Genomic DNA, 20526 nt, shown 5'->3' with positions numbered 1-20526 from the left:
GATATGGGGATATGGGGATACGGGGATATGGGGGATGTAGGGATGGCGCAGTGGTGAGAGCACTCGCTACCCACCAATGTGGCCCGGGTTCGATTCCTCGACTCGGCGTCACATGTGGGTTGAATTTGTTGGTTCTCTACTCTGCTCCGAAAGGTTTTCTCCCGGTATTCCGGTTTCCTCTCACCTCAAAAACCCACATTTGACATGATTTGCGTTGATTGTTAATTTCCCTTTACAGTGTCCGCAGTGATCCTGCGCTAAATCGACTAGACACTTAAATAAAGTTCCTTTCCGTTCCTTTCCTATGAAGCGAAAAGCTCTCCAATCGTTCTGCTTCGGACAACAGAATAAACAGAATTAAGAAAGAACGCTTTAATTAAAATACGTGGAATACGCGTTCCGCAGAGAAAATGGACGCGAGTTGAAAAAATGTCTTAGTAAGTCTCCACCGTTTTTAGCGCAGCTACTTATTGTTGATATTGTTCTCAAGCCTTATTCGATTTCTCCACATACTTTTACCCGGGAAGAGGACTAAATGAAACACATAAGACTGACAGACAAGCCGAAGTCGTAGACAAGACACGGGGGACTCACGCGCCCGGACCTTATCCCGGTTTCAGCGGCAACAACGTTGAGACAGAGACCCCGCTGGGAACGAGGTTGTTTCAGCGGCAGGAAGGGACTCATTGCTACTTCCCGCTAAACGCGATGGTGGCGGCGCACTAACTATTACACCACCACGCCTTCAACACAATACTTCACTAAAATTCCACTCTTCGTAATCACAATTCCACCCAAGCCGTTTAAGAACTGTTCGCAATATCGCTGTTTGATTAATCATTTCTATCACGTATCCTGAAAATACATGCATCCTTCAACACGTTCGCGCGCATCATGATGACAGCGGTTTCCTAGGGTTTCAATTCGGAGTTCAACCCACCGACCTAACGGTATATGTTTATATATATATAATTTCTTGTATAATCAAATGTAATCACGTATTAATGCGTTTGTTCGCGTACTCAAGGTTAAATAAGCCAAAAAGCAACAAATGCAAGATATGTGACAATTAACTAAGCGAAAAAAAAATTAAGGAAGTTTCGTCATACACTCTTTCTGTTTCAAACGTGACTACCTCGCAGAAAACATGAAGGAATGTGTTTCGGGTTGTTTCGAAGGTTTGCGGAAGTTAGGTGTTGATTCAGCGAGGAATCACGAGGAAAAGGAACCGGCTTTTAAGACGCGACGATAGCAACGCTGACAAAAACGTTAATTAAAAAACATAGGCTTGCGAAGTGGAGAGAACTTCAAGACTACTGAAAACTTTTTATAGAGAATTTATGGGGTTGAGAAACCCAGGAAATGAATGAAGATGAACGACGCTGTTAAAGAGGAAATAGGAAATTCACAATTATGAGCTCACTTTCTCCACAATCTCACAACATTCAGCTGTTGGTGCTGTTTTCCTGTAGAAGACAGCAAAGAAATGAAATTACATGCATGCTGCTCTTGTAGAATTATGGTTCATTCTAATCGAAACTCGTTGCTTTGAGACGTCCGTCACTCTGTCGCGTCCACGCATTGTTGTCTATATGCAAAGGTTCAACTTTCCGTTTTCGTATAACTGAAAACATATGGTACGATCGGCAACAGTATTCATGAAAGTGGCAAGCGATGTTCTGCCATAAAGAGCATTCACAAATCTATTTGAGCAGCTCAGTGACAGAGAAGGACAAGAGGATAAGCGCTCTATTTGCCACAATCGGTGGCCCAGTTGACATACCATAATAGAGCCCGTTCTGTGCTACATAGCAGTCTTATCTAAATTGATACCATTCCTCCAAATTGTAGCAATGGCTAAAAAAGATTCTGTAAGAATATTGACTGTATTGAGCAAATTGCAACAAAATTCTAGCATTGGTTTTTCGTCAAGGTTAAGCTATACATTAAGCAAAAAAGGCCATTTTTTGCGTTCACGTTCATTTGAACCTTTTCTTGGCTCAGAAATCTTCAGTTTAATTGACACAATTAGCAAGAAACACGCAGAGGAATGGAGCTGAATGGCCCTGTTTCATAGCACGTGTCATAACTTTCTCTACATGCATCGTCAAACTAACACCAGATCACTGATTAAATCATTCAAAGATCTAACGACAGTAAATTACAAAGATCACGGTTTTCAACACCGTCATCCTTTTCAAAGAAATTCCAACTGTCCCCCGCACTTTATGGTATATCACATGAATTGAGGGAAACGTCTTGTAGCCGCAGGCTATTTTTCGTTGTTGAGCAAGTTCCTGTAATTTAAAACCTGTTTCTCTTTCCTCATAAACCAAATTATTTTCCGCATGTCATGATCAACTCAACTTTCCCGTCATCTGATAAGATTCAAGGAAGTGCTAGGGAGCATACTTTCTGAACAAAGGCAAGATAAGTTGGCATGAGTTGCAGAATGAACAGTAAGTTTATTTCGTGCTTTTCTTACTTAGCCCGCATACAGCAATTAAACTTAAGGAAGCTACATTACAAGAACTGACAAGCTTTATTTCAGAAAATCAACCTTTAACAATTTAGCACAATCCAAGCTGTCGAAACGTCTTTTGACAATCGATACGTCCCGGGGAGGGGGGGGGGGCAATCATATGTACATATGTAACCTATATGATGTAGCCCTGAAGGTCTCGTTTAAGGTTGCACACGAAGAAATATAAAATACAGTGTATCTATTTAATATGTTTTAAATATCGTCTCTTTAAGGGGTCGAAAAATAGTGGGCGAAGCCCAGATTGGTCTCCTTTAGGGGTTTAATTCAAAATTTCCGACGAGCATCCCCAGCCCTTCATATGCGAAGTCCCCCCCCCCGGGGGATACGTCAACCCTGTTACGTTAGCTGCCCTATTAAGTGTTTTGGTTCATTTCGTCTTAACGTATAAAACAAGCCTCGCCGGAACAGTCAAAATATGTAGATCACGCACCGAAATGCAAAGTAGAAAACGAAAATATACAAGCATTTTGAATAACGTTCATGATCAACGAAATTTCATCAGCGGTAAATTCTTTGGAATATGAGATAACGAGCAGAACATTATTCAAGGTGTGGCATAGACCCTTGCTGAGTTATTTTTCTGGAGGGACCATGGAAATATTTGATCCCAATAGTTTCAACAGATGGTCTAACAACCGTGACATCCGGCCAAAATGGGTACGACAGAACTGTGTTTCGCAATACCAGAAGAAGGCGTAATTCTCGTTCGTTTCAACTCAGCAAAAGTGGGTGATGCCTGAAGTTAGGTTCCAAAGTCAACGTGAAAATTATTTCACCGTTTATTGATATTGTACGGTGTTTGTTGACTTGTTACCTTATGACTATTTGTTATCAGCGTAGATGACGTAGTTGTAAAGAGCAAACTGCCGTACCATTGGCTCAGGCTTAATACCCATCAATCCTTGGGACTCAAGCAGATAAAACGAGATTGTCTTGGCAGCAAATGATAGCAGTCAATCAAAAGTTTCACAGAAAGCATAACGATTTGTTTAAATTTAGCGTGCGCGATCTCCAGTGAAATTATCATTCATCACAAGGAACTGCGATATCAAGCAGATTATCCGCAATTTAAAGATGAAGCCATGACCTCTTTCAGTGAGGCATTGCATAATAAATAGCCTAAATGGAATGTTCGCTTTGTTATCGATAGCGTTTCCGTGATTTCCTACAAGACAACCATCACCACAAGACAGAGCACGTGCGCAAAGCTTCCTCTCCAAGGTCAAAGTTTATGATAACATTTTTATGTTGTGCACGCTAGCTTTTTCAGTACAACGAACACGACTTACAATGGGCGATCGCCTTCCACCCGGTAAAATGAACGGAATGGACTTCACTCCACGCAATACGGACACGTTGTACCGAGGAATTGGCCCAGTTCACGGTAAGGTGTTTATAGTCAATATATTCCTAGGGTGGTCTTGAAATTTGCATGTCTAGCCTGAGTGTCTTTTATAATAATTCTTCATAATTCTTGACCAGGATAATCTTTTTTTCAGTAACGCCTAAGACGATAATAGGGTTTAAGATTATCCCTCGTTAGTTCGCTGCTATTAATACTCATCGCTGCGATCGAGCGTTGACTCAACTTTCTCATTTCTGGTGGAAATATCTTTTAAATAACGTATAATTGTGCGTTAAAGGTGGCGTTCAAACAACACTTGTTAATTCAGAAAAGATAGCAAAATTCACTTTTTTACAACAGTCGGTTCTGTGCTATTTTGTCTACGGCGCCTGGGAAAATGAAAATCCCTTTTAGTTCACTCTAAAGATAATTATCTCAAGTTAGCAAAGAGTCATCAGCTAACTTCCTGCTTTACACATCAATCCGACAGTTTATCAAGGTAACAATAACACTATTAACATGCGGCAGTTGTTATCCTTGGCCCAGATAGGGCGAAACTACTTCCATTTATTGACTGGCCTTGTAAATCAGACGAAACAAAGGCAACCATATTGATGCAAACACTTAAAGAGACCCTGGCGGGCCAGTAGACACGAAATTTGAATGTCCGTTTACATTATCGCCCGCTTACAAAATCGTGTCACGGAATATTGTTATTTAAGGACTGACTTAGTTCTCGTCGGCTTAGTATTATCCAACCAGCTTAGCCACAAATAGTCGTATAATCCCTAATCAGTCCAATGCGACTAGTCTTGACTCACACTACAAACTTTTAAAGCATTGGCGTGTAATCAGGGACAGCACATTTTGATGCAAGGCAACCTGACCACTAAACACTCACAAACACATCAACTTGTAAGGAGTGACGTACACGGTGCAGAGAGACGCCTTATTGATAACCTGGTTTTACAAGATCAGTCATGGAGTTCGGATGGAGTCCCTATCCACTTCCCTGCCTGGGATGCCCACAATGTCTCATTTCTCAGTTTATGGAAGGTATAGCATTTTTCTAGCCTTCGTCTTCAATTTACTTTTCCGTAATCCTTAGCAGCTGTCATTATAAAATCACTCTACTGGGATGAGTTTTTACAAATTTGATCACAAACCCATGAAACAACAACAACAATACCATCGCAAGTATGGATTTAAAACTGACTTTATAACAACATCAAGCAAGTAAGTCCTTGGCCAGGATAGAAAAATGAAAGAGTTACAAATTGTACCGTAAATCAGCTACAGTGTTGTTTTTCCTTACCGAAAATCTGTTTGCATGCCTTTGTAAATCTCGAGTTGAGAAGAATACTGAAACTCTAAAATTAAAACTAATTAATGGATGTCGATTATTCGTTTGACAATCAAAGACAAGTTTTCTAACCGGCCTTAAAGAAAGGCAATTTTACAGGAATTTTGATTTCTTTGGACGGAAAATCGAAACACGAACGACTGAACACCACAACAGACGAGACAGTTGACTAACATGACAGTCTTTTTGCCAACAAAAAAAATTGACTGTTCGATACTTTTTTATTTTACAGGTCCTCCTCGAAAACAGCGTCGAGAACGAACGACTTTCACCAAAGTTCAACTGAAACTTTTGGACGAGCTCTTTGCCAAAACTAAATACCCTGATATCTTCATGAGAGAAGAACTCGCAATGAAAATCAATCTCCCTGAGAGCCGAGTGCAGGTAAGCGATATAAGGGTGATTTAGATGGGGGGACACTCTGAACTTGGCGAAATTGGTTAGAAAAGCACGGGAGAGCAGATAGAGATTGAAAGATCTACCATTTTGTTCTCGCGATTTCCACAAAACCTTAAAGTTACTTTGCATATTTTTAAAACAAACATACAATACATGAGTAAACAGCAATTAACTGCTTACAACAAAACGTTCAGTACAACAAAGACGGAAACATACAAAGAATCAGTTAAACTATGCTAACGTCAAAAATGAAACTAAATTTACAACACGTAGAGGGGACGATAGTGTGGTTTGCAGGAAAAGGGAGTAACAGTTGTGGAGAAACCTATCCATTAGGTCAGTAGTTCAAACACACCGGGTCTAGTGGAGAAAAAGCTTTCTTTTGTTTTTAAAGGAGGTCAAACGATTATCGCCAGGAGTTCATTTTCACATTTAAATAACGGTATTCAGCTTACACTTGAAAATTTGTTGTTTTGCCGGGATAATGTAAGTGCAACGAGTGCATTAGTATTGTTCGGTTCCCATTGCCTTCGTCGTTGCTCGGTTAAACTAAATAATTTTTAGACTTTCGCTTCTCACCTTGGAACAGCATCACCATTAGCATTACAGATTAGCCCCATTCCCCCCAACCCCTCCTCCCACCTGGCGTACAAGACGCTAAGATATTATGAAGAGCTTCGTTGCAAAAATCTCCAAGTCAAATGTTAGCCTAGCTATTTGGGAGTATAAGTTCCAAGTTCCAAGTTTCAAGGACGCTGTGAATAAGTTCTTACTGAAGATACATAAGTGAGGAGATGATATCAAATTTCTTCTGAAAAAACACCTGAAGCAGTTATGAAGATATCTGAACTCTTCTTTCAATGTCACAGACGTGTATAACGGCACGCGAGCAACGCAGGGAGCAAGTTTATCGTATTTTCATTTTCATATTAAAAAAAAAGAAAAGTAGGGGAAAGGTTGGGCGGAGGTTTCTTAAGATGTTAATTAATTATGCTTTAGAATATTAGAAGAAAGAATTTGGAATTATTCTTGTCAGGCGTACAACCAAAAGTTAAGCTTATTTCTTAGTTATTCCGGGTATGACAACGATTACGTTTCTAGGGACTTTGGTTTGGTTAAATTAACTGGATTTAAAGAAGCGGAAACATGTATTGTATATTCACGAACAAAATTAACACTTTGAAATACAAAAAAAGGAAACTTAAAAACCACAGAGTGAGGAGCTCAAAACAAAAGGAAGACTTCATTAAACCGATTTGTGAAAGACAAGCCTACGGTTTAAATAAATTTTCCTTGCATAAAGACGGAATTTTTAATGATCTTAAACTAAGGAGAAAAGTGACTGACACATTTACTGTTTTCGTATCTAGAATTATGGATTTTTCTCTACGTTTCGTTCAGTTTCGACGCATTTGCCGTTGTCCATTCTACGAATGTGTGTAGACTAATGAGAGCTCAGCTGATGACCATTAGGACAAACTAAACATCAACTGTTTTAAATCTGTGCTTAATCTTAGAAACTGTTTATCGGCGCTAAGCACTGAAAAGCTGTTGCTTGCTGAGGTTTAAAAAGCTCACTGATTAACATGTTTTTTTCTTTACATTTTTTTGCAAAAAAACGATGGCTCCCCGTCTAGCAGATTGTCAGATTTCAAGTTTACGGCGGCCGGTACATTTGCCGCAACACGCCACGATACCGTTATCACCCAAACGTAAAAAACTCTTCAACAATGATTTTTTACAACATTTGTTGTTGTATCTCATCGGTTTATTCAAGAAATCAAACTGGCCAGTGTGTTCTTAACGTTAAGATAAAAGCAAATGGCCCGCAGAGCTTCAGTTTGTGTCTCAATGTGTGGCAGAATCACTTGCGAACCTGACTTTCCGCATTGTTGTCGACAAATGAAACTTTCGGAAATCAAACTATTCACTCAAAGGAATTAGGCGCTGGAACAAAACTGCGACGTAAAAGTAGTTTTCAAAACTGACTTCATCACAGCAGGAGATGCAATGAAGGTTGACAGACATGGCAGCAAATCCCCGTGAACTGTTTTCAAAGGGGCGTAACTTAGTAGGGCTTAAAGGAAAGGAAACGGTAAAAAAATCATTCTATTAATTACCTCCAAATTGGCCCGAGTTAAACCCACACATTGTCACCAGAATAATCGTCACTTGATTAAGGGTGTAATCTTCCCATACTGCGATATCCTTTGACACTACTTAAGAAACTATTCACGACGTTCACGAAACCTTTAAAATTACAGCTATATTTTGAAGTTTATGAACGTCTTAAGTAAACCCAGACGCTTGAAAAGTGAGTGCACAGATACGTAATAAAGGGAATGAAGACGCAGAAAATGTAAAATCACAAATATATTTAGCTTGCGTGAACGCCTGGGATCGTTTGTTGGTTAAGCCTGCTGGTTGAGAAGAGTATGTGTCGATTGAGATGATAAACACATGCAATGTGGTTTTTGCCCAATTGTTATCATATTATGCTTTATGAAACCTGGTTAATTTATCTTGTTATGTCACATTATTTCCATTTTCGCCTCCTTGCCATTATCAACTCAACCCAGGCCCTCCCCCTTGCCCCAAACAAGGGGATTTGGTGTGAATTAACAGAGTGAGATAGTTGATTATTTTTCACAGCTGTCACTTCTGATAGTCCACAGCAAAATAGTTTTGTCTTACATTGTGTTCATAAAAACTTGCTAGCACGTTCCCCAGAGACAAAGGTATACTCAGGAAGTTGCAAGAGAGCAAGCAGGAGAACTTACTTACCGGTAAATGCAACTTAACACAATTAGATAATTAATACGTTTTTTTATTTCTAATTCCTCACAAAGGTATGGTTCAAAAACAAGAGAGCAAAATGCCGACAGCAAACCAAGAAGCAACCAGGATCTCCAAGCAATTCAACTGCAGTAAAAACAAAAACCCACTCACCAGTCCCACAAGATCAAGCAAAATCAGCAAACAACAACAACACCACCACCACCAATTTGCAGAAATCTGCTCCACCAAGCATAAATAAGTTAAACTCTTTTGCCTGGCCACAGCAAAAAACAAATCCTTTCGAGCAGGATGCACTGCTCAACGTCCAGAGGCAAACAAATTGTCAGCCTGTCCGAGCGGTTATCAGCAACATGATGTCAGCTCCAACTGCCATGCAGCAGCCACAGTTTCCTGACTTTCCTTTCATAAAAACCAACCCCATGCCAAGCTGGTTACCAATGAACCACAACATAATTCAACCACATTATTTTGCACCTTCTATCTACACTTGAATCCACTTTAAGTATGGGGTTTACCCTCCCATGTGACAAACAATAATATTCATGAAGATACCAGAAAATTTATGACTGCTAAATCATACAAAAAGACTCGTTGTTCTTAATATCTATTTGTGTAAAGCCAGGGTATTAATATTCTGTGGAGCTAGAGGATGTGGGGGGGGGGGGGGGGAGGGGAAGGGGGTTGAGCAATTACCAAAAGAATTCTTGAACAAGAAAAATTGATGAAGAATGTGAAGCAAGTAAGAAAGTAGCACAAAAATACTGCGAGAAAAATGCGAGGAATATAAGCCGCGGAAGAACTGCGTGATGAGCGTTACAAAAAGGGATTTTGTTAAAGAAAGACATCGTCGGAAGCAAATAAAATGTAAAAAATATGCAATTAAGATTTACTGGAAAGAGACGGCTTGGATTTCTTGGGAAGACAGATCAGCTTATGGAATCTCTGTAGTTACGTTGAGCGATTAACAAATAAAGAAAATGACAAAACAGTTTCCTAAGAAAACAAAAAGAAGGCTTAAATGCATAACCACTGAACTTACCGGAGGATTAGTGAAGCCAGAAAACTTCAATCTTCCACGTGTTTCAAAATGGCGTCTTGTGTTTTGAATACACCGCGTTATCATGTGACCTTTCATCAAGATTATAGATACGCAATGTGTGCGCGAAGGGCAGTTATGAATCGTGGTTCTAAGAACAGCTGCAAAACGCCATTTTTTCCTCTTCCTTTCATCTACCCATAATTTTACTTGGTTTAGGCGTGTTTGCCAGTTAAATGAGAACAAGGTATAAAATAAGTTATATATGTAATCTTGCGCATTTATTTTAAAGGCTCCTCAGGAAAAATAAATGAGTATCGTCATAAGTTTCCTGGGTATGTCCTGTTTTCTTTAGCCCCCAATCGGTTGCGCTTGGATGAACTGAAGTGCCATACAGGGGCCGCATAGAAGGAGGGGCTAAGGGGGCTGCCCCACTTTTTTCCTACGGTGTTGTCTTCTCCAAAACCTTTCCTCCCTCCCATCACACCATACCAAAACCTAGCCACCACCCCCCTCCCCCCACCTTCCAAACGTACTCCGCGTCCCCCTACCATGCTTTGGTCAGCTTCAATTAGTGCCATTCACGTAGGAACTAACTAAGAAATAGACAATCCATTACCCATTGTTAATCGATACACCAGCACCGACCTATATCGATTTGACTACGATGGGTTACTATAAACTGGTCTCCTATTTTTAACATTTATGGAGACATATATGAATTTATCGATGATGGCTCAAGCATAATCGGAAAGAATTTCGAGTATTCCTGGATGTCGAGCCCGTGACTTCACGTGATTCAATCTCGTTCCCAGGGTCTTTCATCTCCCCCACCCCAGAGTTTCTTCCCTCAAACAACCCTGGGAACCTTGTCAAATTAGGCCATCCGCTGCAGCTGCAACTGTGCATTCAGTTATGTGTAGTCTTTTAATTCATAGAATCACCAAAGGCCCCTATAGTAATTCCGGTTAATGAAACTAAACATTGTATGGATTTGGTCGGGACACCAACATGCGCGTCATTTCTTTGTCTAGAGGCACCAACATGGTGGCCGTGACGTCCTGTGAAAACCGAGAATTGCTGCCTCCTACATCCGGAAATGACGTCAAACGTTAACGGCCAAGCCACTAGCGTTGTTTTCATTAACGCTGGAAAAACAACTTTATTTGTCCGCTTGAATACAACTGACTAAACATTTGCTGAAGAGAAATAAAAACAATATAAAACTGGATAACAATGCTTGAAAGCTATAATTATCGCCTTCTTATACGGTTTTTTTGAATTACCATCATGCTTACTTGTTTTCGAAAAATACTAAAAATTCTAGAGGGACTCTTTTCCGAACTCCATGTACATGTGTATTCCGCGGATATTATTGAACCAAGTCCTTTTCTACACCGTTCTGTCTCCGAGAGTACTCCCCCGTGTCTAGTCCTGCTCAATAACTTCCCAGCCAGGTCAAACTTCTAACAACCCAACGACCAATTTGTTGTAAAATGTATTATTATACCCCAGTTAATGAAAATAAATGTTATTAAGGCATTTTCAGGTGTTTTTCAGTGTTGCTGGGAAAACATTATCTGTTCCTTTTTCCCAGTAAGACACACAAGAAATTTCCCAGCCAGCTAGATAAAATTGGTTGGTTTCCCAGCCAGCTGATCAGATTTATTTCCCAGCCAGGAATTCTTAAGGGTTGATAAAAATTATGCTGTCCACTTATTAATTATAAATAGTTTCTTAGATCATGGAAGGTTTCTTTTTCGTCTATTTCAAAATGATTACATTACCTGTTTGGATATTATATTAGCATCCCCCTTGTCGCGTGGGGATCAGACATTTCAGTTTATCAACTACTTAACTATAAAATTCTTACGAATATGACAGAAATTTGTGGACTTTGAAATATTCCTGTAGATATATAAACGAGGTAAACTTGTGGTAGATTCGATTGATCCGTGTGTGGCTCGCGAGAAAGTACGAAAGTCTCAGTCGTGCTGTACAAGAAATATCACAAATACCTAATCAAGCACTTCATAGATCTTCATAGTTGTGATAAAGTCATTTAACATACATGCACAAGAAAGATGTCAGTATCACTTAAGGAGGTCTTCACGAATGGGATGACTGTGCGAATTAATTAAAACACGAGTCTGTATTATATGGGCGACTGGTCTTCAGGACGCTGTTGCAGACTAGATATTTTTCAACTAACACTTGTTTGCCGAATATACATTAGGTGTAGAGGGGTAGGAAGGGGCAAAGAAAGGTTTCAACCTTCCCCTCCCACCGACCCCGTTCCGTAAAGTTTCATTTTCGAACTCGGGGTGCTAAAAGACTTTCCTCAACTCTTGTAAAAGGAGAGAAAAGTGGTACACGCACTTCTTATTGCCGTGTTCATTGTTTAAGAAGTTGTAAACATGGGCAATCACCGAAATGGTGAATTTTAAGACCAAATATTTTTTTATTTTGTTTCAAAACAGGAAAGAATAGCCGGACATCATAAGGAACAATCGTCATAGCCCTGAACTGGAACAATAACAATCCATGACATTCACAAGACTTCTCAGATTGTGGACTTCGATACCACGTACGGTAAAGTTAATTTCAGTTCCGTGCACGAGAAAGTCACCTTCAACAACGTCTCGAAAGACTCTTTGACCGCATTTTCTTCGTGCAATATAATATTGTACGCGCAGTTTGGTCTTCTTGACATCACCACAAGAGTCACAAAGCGGAAAGACCATATTTGCGTGACCTGAAGTCGAAGGTATTAGCATATTAACATTTTATCAGAAAAGATAAAGTTAAAACAGACGTAATTGGAGTAAGGTGCAGGTTGAGGGACCTACGTTAAAGTTTTATCGTGGTATGTAAATCCATAATTTTGGGATTAGTGTCATCGCATTCGGCGACAAATACACAGGAAGTGTGTGTTCCTGTAAAGTCTTTGCCATTCTAACAATTTTCTTTAAACTCTAGGTCTACTAGATAACGAATACTGCTGCAAATAGAATGGCGGATATGTTTGGTGGTCTTCCGCCATATGCTTTGAATGGTATCAACCTTAACACTCCCAATACTGGTTTTTTCAATCCCCCATTGTCTATGTATGAAGGTAGGTTTAAGTATTTTTAATGTAACAAGTAAAAACCTTCAATGACTACTGTCTGCATTCAGCGGATGAAATGGAAAACTGGAATAAACAACAATGGAAAAGGACACACCTTAGAAATGTAACCTCGAAATAAAAATGCCCTGGGGCATCATAATACCGCATAAAGTGCTGTATGAGGAAGCAAGGTTAAGAAGCAAGTCAAGTCGAATTTTGTTAATCCACCATAGAGTTTTTCGGAAGTAAACTTCCGATCTTGTTATTTCCTCAAACTTGGCACAGCGAGCACGCGATGAAAAAAACTAACAATCTTTCCCGATATTGAATTGGAAATCTCTGCACTGCACGACGTTTAGGGCCTCTAATCATCGTTTTAACAGCAACAGTTCAAATGGTCTTTACAACTGAGGATACCGGTGAACTAGAGTTTCATGTTTTTTGTGGTTTCGTGTAAGATAACTTAAGATCATATAAGTAAAACACCAATAAGGAGGAAGCTTATCTCCAAACTAAGCGAATGGTGCACTTTTGAACTACTCAAGTCGCACGGAAGATGAAATTCTTCAGGCAACGGCTTTTATTTATAACTACCAGAGTTTAAAATGCAAAGTGTATTCGCATGACTTTGAAAAAAGTGTGGAAAGATGGCAAAGTTTATTGGCAAAAATAGGCAACCCCGATTAAGGTGCTCAGCCTCAATAGATCATCATGTCACTCAGAGATATCTCAAGATGTAGTGGGATGTTGCCTTTAAAAATTCAACAAAATATTACATGCCAAAACTCCTGATTGGGGTGTAGAATAATCGGATTCAGGACCTCCCAAATAATGAATTCTGGTTCTCTGTAAAGCTTTTTAAATGATAAGAATCTGGCACAACCGTCAGTTATAACTAGCGGCATTCAAAAATATTCCAAGAACAGAACACAAATCACTAACATATCGGGAACTCCGGCTTTTAAGCCCTACCTAAGCTTTGTGAAACATTGTCTTTTGGATAACTTTATCCAGCGCGATTTGGAAGGGGTCGTTACGCTAATGTTCTTATCCAGAAAATGAAGGTTTTTCTTTTTACACTGGCCGAGTCACGTTCGTTTACCAAGAATCTTGAACAGTTGGCAGTCATTTCAATGTTTACTTTATCAAAGCACCATTCGATCCCTGTGCGTTTCTCGGTAAGTAAACAACCAAAAAGCTGATATTCCCTTTCCAGTTGTTAAAAATAACACAAACATTAAAAACAGGTTCATGTGCTGGCGATCAAAACAAAAAATACGATCCGGTTGTTGTAATTCAATGTCATTAATTGCACACAAGTCTCGTAACGCGCGAGTCTGCATTGGTATATCTCCGCAGCATACATAAGCCTTCTGTTGAAAATTCCTTTGGCACCCAGAATAGCGATGGCAAAATTCACTCTCAAAACCGAGGGCACCCTAAACGAGCGATGATCGTATTATTCGGAATACTTCAATCAGTACTTAAAACACCCATTCCCCATCGCAAATTTGCGCTTAAGAGCACCAGACCAATTCGTATCTTTGGCACCATTGAAGGGATTACAGCAACAAAGCAAGTGCATGGTAATCTGGTTAGCTTCAAGAGTTTTCCGCGCACTTCTCTTTGTCTCTTCATTATCTCGTTTAAGCAAATTACCAAAGCCCATATAATCTTCAATTGGCGGGCAGTGTATCGAAAACTGACCGTCACGACGCGAGAATCCGTAATTACCAGCTTAGAGAAAGTTCAAAATCTAAGCTTAAACACGGCAGAAGCAAACTCATGTTATTGTGAGCACAGTCAAGAACATTTCTGGCTTTCTCGATCTTATCTCGAATTCAACGCCCAAATGGAGTTTAACTTTGCGTGGCCTGGGTTCTTACCGTGCTTAGGTTGTCCACAGTGTTTAGCGTCAGCAGCGTACGCACAAGGTAAACTTTTTCGTGTCACAGTGAAGAATTTGGAGCTCATTTCATAAAGCAAAAAAAAAACTTAAATATTTGACTTGCAGCGTCCGAACTTGTTATGTTGCCGAAAACAAAAGATAACCCTGGGTAAAAAAAACAGGTACCGAAAAACAGCGATCCCTTATTAGTCACGCGTTCAACGTCAGAATTTCGGTTACAGCAAACCTTGCTAATGTTAAAAAGAACTCAGAATTTAGTGTTTATCAGTAAATTAATCTTGCATTAGTGTGCATACAATGGAGAAGTCCAATGTAATCGAATTCCCTTTTTGCCTTGAAAGTAAAAATTTGAATGACAAATAATTATGTTCCAGCACAACAGTTCCTGGAGTTATGATCTGTGATCTGTGTTTTATGAACGCTACTATGAGGAAATCCTCACCGTACGGAAAAAAACGAATCTGCGAAAAAACAGCTTGTTATCCTAAAGAGCATTTTGCTTTGAAAAAAGTTCTTTGAGGCACTATTTTGTTTATTACTTCCAATCCTATCACTAGGTCTCCCACGGAAAAAACGCCGGGAGCGAACAACTTTCACCAAAGCTCAGCTGGAAATTTTGGACGAGCTCTTCGCCAAAACTAAATATCCTGATATCTTCATGCGAGAGGAAGTGGCCAATAAAATTAACCTTCCCGAAAGCAGAGTGCAGGTAAAGATAACGATAACGATGATCGCGATAACGATCAGGTAACGAGAGCAAGTAACGACGCTTTTGATCATTGTATGTTAAAAAGTGCAATATATAAATTAATAAATTATTCTTATTCTTATTCTTACTCTAATTCTTATTATTAACAAAGAGAGGAGTGTGGACGGTAGCCATGACGGTGAATTTAACACTTGTATCCCCAATGCCTCAGCATCTCTTGATAAAAGACGCGCGCAGGTCATGAGAATGAAGAACTTGAGCATTTAAGATGAGATTTCCTTCGTGGTAGATATAGATTCTCCTCGTTAATACCAAAACAAAAAGTATTAAAGACAGTTAGTTTTGGTACTACAGCTTTATGAGTGAAAGTGATCTTTCGGAGTTCAAGTGAACGCTATCATTCATGCTTAAAACAGGTGAAACTGTTTAAGGAAACTAATATGGTTCGTATGAGTACCAAAAATAGGTTTGGTTGGGTTCAATTTTATATCACAATTTTTTACTTTTATACGCCGGCCACCAGAGTTAGTAGAGGAACACTCGACTAACCTCTGACGCCACAAAATATTTAGTCTCCACAGATCACGTTCTAATTGCGCAACGCTTAGTAAAATAAATCACTCTGTTTCTTTTAACTTTGACCAAATTCTTTTGGCGATTTGGCGATTTGGCGATTTGTGTGGAATTTCGTTGGTCACTGTGAGTTTTTTGCCGCCATTTTTAATTCACGCCATTAACGCAAATCAAAACTTAGAACTGTAATTAGTCTGATTAGCAGATTGAAAAGTATTCAACTAAAACGAAAGTTACTCCTTTGGCCAATCACAACAGACGCTGAAAATCAATTGAACCAATCATGACGCAAGAAGATACATGCAGCCGGCGCTAAGCGCGGGAAAATGAATTACTTTCAGATTCGCTTTAGCGAGATTCGTCAAGATGTCGCTCGACAAGCCTCAATCACTACTCGCAGATTAGAGAAAACAAACTAATCTCGGGAAAAAAGTAGTTTCGGTATTCACGCAAGCCTTCTCAGGCTCTTGGATCTGCTCAGTACATACAGAGAATAACATCAGAATAAGTCAACGAATACTGGGAGATATTTTATGCAGAGGAAGACCCAGAAAAGTTTGCTTTAATGTTCCTTTTCTCTCACGTAGGTTTGGTTTAAAAACAAGCGCGCCAAATACCGACAACAAAAGAGAAAACAGCAACAGACAACCGACAAACCAGACACGGAGCAAGAAAAAACTTCCTTTCCTTCTCCAGAGGAGCAAGCAAGAATTCCCACCAAATTCACAACTCTGCATGAAAGCAAATTTAATTTCAGAGGAGTCCAAATACCTCATCCAGAGATTGAGTTACTGAAACACAGTTTAGAAAATATTCAAGGACGTTATCGGCCCTCCAAATCGGGCGGCAATAATATTGAAGACCTCTTGGGTGGTCTGATCAACACTGCTCCATCGCAAGCATCTCCATCTCAAAGAAGCAATGAACAAGGCTTACCAAATGTGGCTAACATCAAGGCTCCCCTGACTGGTGGTGTGACATCAACCCCAGTGTAAAACCGATGCCATTACCACCTCACTTCTGACACCATGTGGCTTGATTGGAATGAGAGAACCTTTGCAAAGCTACGCCATACTGCGAAATTTGGCAATTCGTTCGTCAGAATTTGACCAAGCTCTAATTTACGTACTTCTTCTAATTAATATGACTTTCCTATCAACACTCGTACAATTGTAGGGTTCTAGCTATCCCCATCAAAGTTTGTCTTTCCTTTTATTCACTCACTTGGATCAATATCTTCCTATATCAGAAGATTATCAAGGGGAGCCTTTATCTCGCATACTTGGCCTAAGAGTCCACCTTACAGGACAACTCCCTAGGGAGATTAAGAACGCCCACTGTACTAAAAGCCAATCAAAACAGAGCTATCGCAGCGTCCAGGGAAACATGATACTTTTCGCTGGAAAAACCTGTTCCTAAAATAAATTTACAAGGAATTAGTGGAGCACCTGCCTATATCTTAATAATGTGAGTCTTTTTAAATCGAATAGATTGCAATTTTAATTTTTAAGACGACAATTCCAACATCGCTCATATCGGTATTTCGCAAAGCATTTTTAACATTTGCGATAAAATGAAAAGTAAAAATACAACTGTAAATTGTGGATAAATAAAATTTTATGACACTTGCTTCACAAAATTTATCTACGTAGTCCTTAAAGGCTATAACAAACACGAAACCCAGACAGAAAACATTTCCAACTTCCAGCCTCTAAGCCTGCATCACTTGCATCCTTTCGATTGCCTTTTAATGTAATTTAATGTAAGCCTCGAAAAGGATCCTGCTTGATGCAAATTAAGTTGGTCCATCCATTCGGAAGGTAAAGGTAAAGTTACTTCAGCTACGACGCTGGTATCAGTGGAAGCTTGTATTCAGTATTTTCTTAAGTCGGTGTAGTACAAACTCGAATTCTTACTAAAATAATTAAAACTTCCTAAAGTTTTTTTTTTCTCTCAAGCTCAAGTAAAATAAAATTCAGTGATATTCACTAACCAAAAGGAATTTGAAATTTTTGTAGTCGTTCCAGCCAATTTGTATCAGAACTTCAATTTAGACCAAAGATAAAGTTTTTTCCGGGGTAAGGTGAGATTGAAGAAGGGAAAAGAATTCGCTGATCAGGGATTTCGAGAGGAAATGAGGACCTCATCTCAGCATGTAGTCTTTTAAACTTGCGATCGAAGCAATCTGCATGCTTTTCAATGCGGCAACTGTTTAATATTAAAAACTCTAATGAAAGAGGAAGACACCTGCGGGCGATTGCCCTTTGTTGCTACGGGAACCCGGCTTGTATTTCGATGTGTTTCAAGAGTTGAAAGTTAACTGATTATAAAATCGAGAAACTGTTTCTTAAATAGAAAAAACAACTACGACTTGAAATATTTGTGAGAACAGATTTTCTAAAAAAACTATTATATTTCCACATCGACACTGAAAGCAACAGACACCACAAGTTGCATATTTAAGAGGTTAGTACTCTAAGTGTTGTAATCTTTTTGTTTTGGGAACATCTAGTTTGAAATTTTACCATGGCATGAAAATGACCTTCAAAACAAATGTTTACAAATACCAATAGTCGTATAGTTACGGAAATTATAAAATGCGTTTGAATCGATCCATCGATACAATTTTTGGGCAATACTTTTCCAAGCGCGAAATGCTTCGTTCGAAAATTGTCTCTTCATCCGCAAAGAAGCAGCGATTCCTGAACTTAGCCAAGATTTTATTCGGAGTAAGAAACTAAGGTTTAATTTAATTGTGGTTCGCCTTTTTTTAAATTGTTTTGACGGCTATGTTCGATAACGTTCTTTTTTTTCTTAATCAGATACTGAACTCGTAGATAATTTTCTCTTAGAATGAAAGTAAATTGAACGGTACTGAGGATGAAACGTTTTTAGCATTTGGTCTATTCATTAATTATCAGGGACGAGATGCAAAATAAGAACGATCGGAATAAGGCAAGTGCAAAGCGATGTGACAACGTCCATTGTTTGCTCGCATAAAATACTTCAACCTACAAGAACGGAACAAATCTGTCTTCAAATTACATTTCTGTCAGACATGTTCATGTTTGTAACGGAACGCTTTTCGTAAAATCACAAGTTGTTTATTTTATCACTTCATGACCTCTCGCAACCTTTACATACCTCGCGCACTCTTATTGCGGCTTGTCCGGCGGGATGATGCGGGTCAAGCCCTAGGGTAATGCTTGAGCCATGTTTACGCCGGTTGTTGGTCGTCGTCCTCTAGACTAATAGAGTGTTTTCACTCACGTGATCAATGGTAACCTTGTTTTTCCACCGAAACAAAAGAAAACATTTGCATGAATAACAAGAGCTCAATTAGCTGGGCACACCAACATGGCCGCCGTGACGTCACATGAAAACGCTCTATAGGGAGCTTGGGAAAGAACCATGAAGATTAATCAAAGTAAGAATGATCGGAATAAATCTAGATGATCAAACCCGAAGGTCGTGGGTTCAAATCCCACCCTGGTCAACCCTAACTCATTTCCATCAGTAGGGCTAACGCTCTCATAGTTCATATGGGATAGAAATCTAGCACTTCACATTACGCTCTATTCAGTTAACTCTATACCTCATCCGAACATATAACTTCACGTTGTTATAATCATTTCGCGATTATTCTAGTCTACTGAGTAGTGTACCCGATATCCAGGTATTAAACTGTAGTGAACAGCGTGCATGTCTTGAGAAGGTGCTAACCTCCCCCACATAAGCGCAAATTTCGTCATTAGGAACTTAAAGATCTACGGAACGCCTTGCATACGGAACCCGCGCTCGCAGTGCGCGCGGCAGTCAAAACTGTGCTATCGATCCTGTGTATCATTTTCCCTTTCATGGGAAACGGTGCATTTCTGTGCGCAAAGGACGTTGTTGTCGATCTACCCTGTCGAAAGGACGCCACCAAGTTAACACAAATAAATACATTATCAATACAGTTTTGACGTCTTCTTACTCTTGAAAATATCATACTGAATTCGTCTTAAAATAATTTTAAAAAAGCACAAATAACAGCCTAAACACAACAGCTGACGTTCGTTGACAAAAAGTTGCCACAAAATCTTTCAAATGGTTTTCTGGCCTTTTAGTTGCAAACGATTGACGTGACGTCGGATAGCACAGTTTTTCCCGCTCGCTGAATTTTGATTGGTCAATTTAAAATTTCAATAGCTCTCGCCGTATGCACGGCGGCGACGTCGACGTCGACGAAAACCTCTTTATCGTACGTTTTTCACGATTATTCCATCTCCTTTACGTCGCACAATATGGGCGAAGTGTCCCAAAAACAAATTGGTATGACTGGAGCGGTTTCAGAGTAAGAATAACCTCAAATTTGGTGATTTCATGTCGTTGCTGTGCAAAGTACCGCACGAATGTGTGTCGCACGTTCAACGTGATTATTTTTCCTCCTTTAACCAATATTAATGTACCTTTCCATTGTTCTGAACAGCTCGTTATTTTCAATAATCAAGTACGTTCCATTGTAATGGAAGACCATATCGTTATTGAGCTGGAACAGGAGCTTCTTATTATTTAGTGAAGTCACCGATGTGGAAGAGCAGGTCCCAATTTTGCAATAATAATCTCCTGTTCCAGTCAGCGATCTCAATAATGAGCTTCTGTTTCAACTGGGTAATCACAAACCGGTTTGGAGAAAACCAACCAAATTGAATAGCCTTTATTGTCGTTTGCTTTTATAGTGCCTCTTACGTTTGCCA

The 20526-nt window shown here is 39.5% G+C and overlaps 3 protein-coding genes across 11 annotated transcripts in view; all 3 read left to right on the top strand.

Moving 5' to 3' along the window:
• The first annotated feature begins 2344 nt into the window (after positions 1 to 2344).
• LOC138049519 (homeobox protein OTX-like) lies at positions 2345 to 9810 on the top strand. 3 transcript variants are annotated; one of them, XM_068895827.1, is made up of 4 exons: positions 2345 to 2459; positions 3807 to 3929; positions 5486 to 5637; positions 8502 to 9810. In XM_068895827.1, the coding sequence occupies exons 1-4, from the start codon at positions 2441 to 2443 to the stop codon at positions 8940 to 8942; spliced, it is 735 nt and encodes a 244-aa protein (XP_068751928.1). In that variant the 5' UTR covers positions 2345 to 2440; the 3' UTR covers positions 8943 to 9810. The 3 variants fall into 3 exon arrangements, with proteins under 3 accessions (XP_068751928.1, XP_068751929.1, XP_068751930.1); XM_068895828.1 differs by having other exon boundaries at positions 2363 to 2459; positions 3696 to 3929; XM_068895829.1 differs by lacking the exons at positions 2345 to 2459; positions 3807 to 3929 and adding an exon at positions 4518 to 4946.
• A 1628-nt stretch (positions 9811 to 11438) lies between these two features.
• On the top strand, positions 11439 to 17426 carry LOC138049518 (homeobox protein OTX2-like). Of its 5 annotated transcripts, none has more exons than XM_068895825.1 (5): positions 11439 to 11856; positions 11968 to 12079; positions 12467 to 12602; positions 15063 to 15214; positions 16375 to 17426. In XM_068895825.1, exons 3-5 carry the CDS (start codon positions 12500 to 12502, stop codon positions 16780 to 16782), a joined length of 663 nt encoding a protein of 220 aa, XP_068751926.1. In that variant the 5' UTR covers positions 11439 to 11856; positions 11968 to 12079; positions 12467 to 12499; the 3' UTR covers positions 16783 to 17426. The 5 variants fall into 5 exon arrangements, with proteins under 5 accessions (XP_068751926.1, XP_068751924.1, XP_068751927.1 ...); XM_068895823.1 differs by having other exon boundaries at positions 11628 to 11856; positions 11968 to 12254; XM_068895826.1 differs by having other exon boundaries at positions 11656 to 11856; positions 11968 to 12074.
• A 659-nt stretch (positions 17427 to 18085) lies between these two features.
• Positions 18086 to 20526, top strand: part of LOC138049505 (outer dynein arm-docking complex subunit 2-like) — a 37219-nt gene continuing 34778 nt past the window's right edge. The window contains exon 1 of one of the 3 annotated variants that reach the window (XM_068895795.1): positions 18086 to 18253. The gene's annotated coding sequence lies outside the window, so the exon portion shown is untranslated. The remainder of the gene's footprint in view (positions 18254 to 20526) is intronic. The other 2 variants (XM_068895796.1, XM_068895794.1) reach the window with 2 other exon arrangements.

Source organism: Montipora capricornis, chromosome 5 (assembly GCF_036669925.1).
Source record: "Montipora capricornis isolate CH-2021 chromosome 5, ASM3666992v2, whole genome shotgun sequence".
Classification (NCBI taxonomy): Eukaryota; Metazoa; Cnidaria; class Anthozoa; order Scleractinia; family Acroporidae; genus Montipora; species Montipora capricornis.
Note: the sequence above shows the minus strand (reverse complement) of the source record. Positions and strands in the feature narration are given on the sequence as shown.

Excerpts from the sequence above, each read along its gene's own strand:
- LOC138049518 (XM_068895822.1), top strand. The coding sequence starts at position 14,047 with ATGATCGTATTATTCGGAATACTTCAATCAGTACTTAAAACACCCATT. Across the intron at positions 14,531-15,062 it reads GTCAGCAGCGTACGCACAAG|GTCTCCCACGGAAAAAACGC; the intron begins GTAAACTTTTTC and ends TCCTATCACTAG. Across the intron at positions 15,215-16,374 it reads TTCCCGAAAGCAGAGTGCAG|GTTTGGTTTAAAAACAAGCG; the intron begins GTAAAGATAACG and ends TCTCTCACGTAG.
- LOC138049519 (XM_068895827.1), top strand. Across the intron at positions 3,930-5,485 it reads AGGAATTGGCCCAGTTCACG|GTCCTCCTCGAAAACAGCGT; the intron begins GTAAGGTGTTTA and ends TTTATTTTACAG. Across the intron at positions 5,638-8,501 it reads TCCCTGAGAGCCGAGTGCAG|GTATGGTTCAAAAACAAGAG; the intron begins GTAAGCGATATA and ends TTCCTCACAAAG.